The sequence below is a fragment of the Choloepus didactylus genome, chromosome 10, assembly GCF_015220235.1.
Source record: "Choloepus didactylus isolate mChoDid1 chromosome 10, mChoDid1.pri, whole genome shotgun sequence".
NCBI classification, from domain to species: domain Eukaryota; kingdom Metazoa; phylum Chordata; class Mammalia; order Pilosa; family Megalonychidae; genus Choloepus; species Choloepus didactylus.
Genome location: NC_051316.1, coordinates 130,388,246 through 130,392,726, shown reverse-complemented (window position 1 = coordinate 130,392,726; position 4,481 = coordinate 130,388,246). Strand labels below are relative to the sequence as shown.

Sequence of the window (4,481 nt, the reverse complement as noted above, 5' to 3'; positions counted from 1 at the left end):
AAATGCCCTTACAAGGGGACACAGCCCTGCCAAGCCCGTGGGGGGCTGCTGGCAAGGGGTCCCGGGCCAGAGCTGCGCTGTTCAGCCACTGCTGTGCTCTTCCAAGGGGGCGATGGGGAGGTGTCAGCAAACCTCCGGGGGCCCGGCTCGCCTTGGGAGGAAGCTGGGGTGGGAGGCGCATCCCAGGGGCCAGAGGGCAGTTCCGGGCCAGCCTGGGCCTCAACCCCTCATCTGCAAGACTGGGGGAGGAGACAGGTGTGAGTATGACTGTGTGTGTACAAGTGTGAGGGCGTGTGCATGCGTGAGTGTGAGCATATGTGTGCGTGCATGCTGCATGATGATCATAGCACAGTCAGTTTTATTTAATGTTTTATCCATCATAATACACATTTCCCAAGTTACTCAATACTCTTTTTATTTATTTATTTTTTTTTTTATTTTTAAAATCAGAACATTTATTGCACAACTAATCAGTGAAATCCTTAAGATGAACTGGATGCTGCAACAGCTGCCCTCTTGGGTTTAGGAGTTGTTCCTTCACGGAATCCATGCCTGAATCTGCGGTATACAATTTTTAGGTGCCTCATTCTACCAGTACCCGTGGTATTTCTTCTTTTAGCCTTGGCACTCCAGTTATACTTTCTCTTGTGCTTGGCAGGGTAGCCACATTTTCCACAAGTGGACTTCTGAAGGTGGTAGGCCTTAGAGCCACAGCGGCGGCACAATGTGTGCGTCTTATTGCGACGCTTTCCAAACGATGACGTCCCCTTTGTCATCTCGTCTCTGCAGCCAAGACCAAAGAGCTCAATACTCTTTTTAAATATTTTTTTTAATGGTTGCAAGAAAGTCAATGGATTGTAGCACAGAACCTATTGTTTCCCTGTCATTTAGACATTCGTGGGGCACTCCTTCTTTGCTATTATAAATAATGCTGCTAAAACTGGCCATTTGGGTTCCGTCCGGCAGCCCCTGCTGGCGCTCTCTGCCCCTGCCTTCTCTCCCCAGTGTCCCCAGGGTCCCCCAATGCCCCACAGGCTCCGCTTGGAGAGGCCAGCCCTGGCCCCACCTTCCTTCCGCCGCTCCCCACGGCCCCTGCATCTGCACCATTTTCTGCACAGCATTTCCTGGCTACCGTCTGTCTCACACCCAGAATGTGAGCTCTTGGGGCGGGACAGCAAGCCCGGGTTTGTTACTTGCTCCATCCCCATTGCCAGGAACGAAGCCTGGCTCACTGTGCCTGCTTGATATGTTTTAAACCCAACCCAACAACCTTTGCCTTCTAGTCAAGGGTTTAGACCATTTATGTTTAATGCACTTACTCGTATCCCTTGCTCTGTGGTTTCTGTATCTTCCCTATCTACTCAGTTCCCTTCTCCCCCCTTTCTGTCTTCCTTTGGATTAATCGAGTGTTTTTTATGATTCCTTTTTATCTTCTTTATTGGCTTATTAGCTATAATTCTTTATTTTGTGTTTTTAGTGGTTGCTTTAGGGATTATACATCAAGTTATCACAATCTACCTTCAAGTGATGCTACACTGCTTCATGTCAGCATTAGAACCTTACAATAGTCAAATGCCACTTTTCCTCTTCCAGTCTTTGGGCTGTTTTCCTCATGCCACTACATATTATAAATCCTGATACACTGTTATATATATATAGCTCTACAGTGATAATATATAATATATATACAACAAAAAATTTCCCATTTTAACCATTTTCATATGTACAATTCACTGATCCCAATTACATTTACATTATTGTGCTACCATCAACACTATTGATTATCAAAACCCTTTCATCATTCTAAGCAGAAGCTCTGTCTCCATTAAGCTCGAGCTCCCCAGCCCTGGCAGCCTGTGATCTACTTTTTGCCTCTTACTCCTTGGTCCACTGGTGTGCACTTAGGTTGTTCCCACCCTTTGGTATTGTGAAGAACGCTGCTGCCGACATCGGTGTGCAAACAGCTGTTTGAGCCTCTGTTGTCAGTTCTTTCAAGAATATAACTAGAAGTTACATCACCAGGTCATGTAGCAATTCTGTGTTTAACTTTCTGAGGAACCGTCAAATGTTTTCCACAGCGGCTGCACCGTCTTACATTGCCAGCAACAGAGTGCAAGGATTTCAATTTCCCCACATCCTCGCCAACACCTGTTATTTGCCATCTTTTAAAATGACTGCCATCCTAGTGGTTGTGAAGTGGTATCTCGTGGTTTTGATTGGCATTTCTGTAATGGCTAATAACGTTGAGCATCTTTTCATGTGTTTATTGTTCATTTGTGTAACTTATTATGAGAAATGTCTATCAAGTCCTTTGCTCATTTTTAATTGGGTTGTTTCTTTTTGTTGCTGACTTGTAGGAGTTCTTTATATATTCTGGACATTAAACCACTATCTACTATATGGTTTCCAAATATTTTCTACCATACTATTGGCTGTCTTTTCACTTTCTTGATAATATCCTTTGATGCACAAAGGTTTTTAATTTAATGAATTAAATCCAATTTAATTCATTCAAATTAAAATTTAATTTGATGAAAAATATGCAATTTATCTCTCTTTTTTTTTTTCTCCTTGGATTGCTTGTGCTTTTGGTGTAAAGTCTAAAAATCCACTGCTTACTACAAGGTCCTGAAAGCTTTCCTATGTTTTCTCCTAGAAATTTTATATTTTAGGTCTTCTACTTAGGTAGTTGATGCATTTTGAGTTAATTTTTGTATATGGTGTGCGGTAGGGGTCCACTTACATTATTTTGCATGTGGATTTACAGTTGTCCCAGCACCACCTGTTGAAGGGAGAGTCTTTCCCCATTGAGTGTACTTGGCACCCTTGTCAAAATCAATTGATCACAGGTATGTATGGGCTTATCTCTGAACTCTCAATTCTATTCTGTTGGTTTATTTGTCCATCCTTATACCAGTACTACACTTTTGATTACTGTAATAAGTAAGTATAAGCTTTGTAATAAGGTTTGATGTCAGGAAGCATGAGTCCTCTAATTTTGTTCTTTTCAAGATAGTTTTGGATATTTGGGATCCCTTGTCATTCTGTATGAATTTAACAATTGGCTTTTCCATTTCTGCAAAAAAAAGTCTACTGGAATTTTGATTGGGATTGTGTTGGATCTGCAAATTGCATTGGGTAGTATTGATATCTTAACAATATTAAGTCTTCCAATCCATGAACATAGATGTTATGCCACTTTGGATGTATTATATCCCCCAAAACAACCATGTTCTTTGATGCAGTCTTGTGGGGGCAGACATATTAATGTTGAGGGGATTGGAATTCTTTGATTGAGTATTTCCATGGAGATGTGACTCAATCAACTGTGAATGAAAGGTTTTGATGGGATAATTTCCATGGAGGTGTTACCCTGCCCATTCAGGGTGGGTGTTAATTGGATCACTGGAGTCATATAAAGGAGTTCACAGACAGAAGGACCAGAGAGCAACTGAGAGTGACATTTTGAAGAGGAGCTGCAGCTTAGAGAGGACAAAACGCCCCAAGAGCAACATTTTGGAGAGCACCATTTTGAAATGCAACCTGGGAGCAAGCAGACGCCAGCCACGTGCCTTCCCAGCTAACAGAGGTTTTCTGGACACCATTGGCCATCCTCCAGTGAAGGTACCCGATTGTTGATGCTTTACCTTGGACACTTTATGGCCTTAAGACTATAACTTTGTAACCAAATAAACTCCGTTTGTAAAAACCAATCAATTTCTGGTGTTTTGCAAGATGGCAGCATTAGCAAACCGGGACAGATGTCTTTCCATTTATTTAGTTCTTAGTTAATTTCTTTCAGCACTGCTTTGTAGTTTGCAGGGGACAAGTATTTTACATTCTTGGTTAAATTTTTCCTATATATTTTATTTATTCTTTTTGATGTTATTGTAAATGGAATTATTTCCTTGGTCCTTTTTTTTGGATAACAGTCACTTATTTTTAAAATAAGAAAAATGTATTTTGCCTTTTAGCCATATGGTTACCATTTCCAGTGCTCTTCATTGCTTTGCATATGTCTACATTTCCAACTGGTATAATTTTCCTTTTCCCTAAAGGATTTCCTTTAACATTTGTCATAGTGCAGGCGTGCTGACAATTTCTTTCTGCTTTTGTATGTCTGAAAAGACTTCATTTCACTTTTGAAAGATATTTTTGTTGATTGTTTTCTCTGGTGACATGCTGTTTTTCTTTTCCTTTCAGTTCTTAAAAGATGTTGCCCAACTGTCTTGTGGCTTGCATGGTTTCTGACCTGAAATCTGCTGTCATTCTTTGTTCCTCTGCATGTAGTGTGACCCTATTCCGGCTCTTCTGAAGAGTCTGCTCTTTATTGCTGGATTTAAGAAATGTGCTTATGCTGTGGCTTGGTGTAGTTTTCGTCTTCTTTCTCTTGCTAGGGGTTTGCTGAGAGCTTCTTGGATTTGTGGGCTATAGTTTTCCTCAAATTTGTTAAGGTTTTGGCCATTATGCTGGTTTGAAGC

General features: G+C 41.3%; 1 protein-coding gene across 1 annotated transcript; it reads right to left on the bottom strand.

Annotated features, from left to right (window-relative positions):
- Positions 1-425: 425 nt before the first annotated feature.
- On the bottom strand, positions 426-801 carry LOC119505479 (60S ribosomal protein L37-like). Its single transcript, XM_037798286.1, has one exon. The coding sequence runs from the start codon at positions 774-776 to the stop codon at positions 483-485; it is 294 nt and encodes a 97-aa protein (XP_037654214.1). The 5' UTR covers positions 777-801; the 3' UTR covers positions 426-482.
- Between the last annotated feature and the right edge of the window lie 3,680 nt (positions 802-4,481).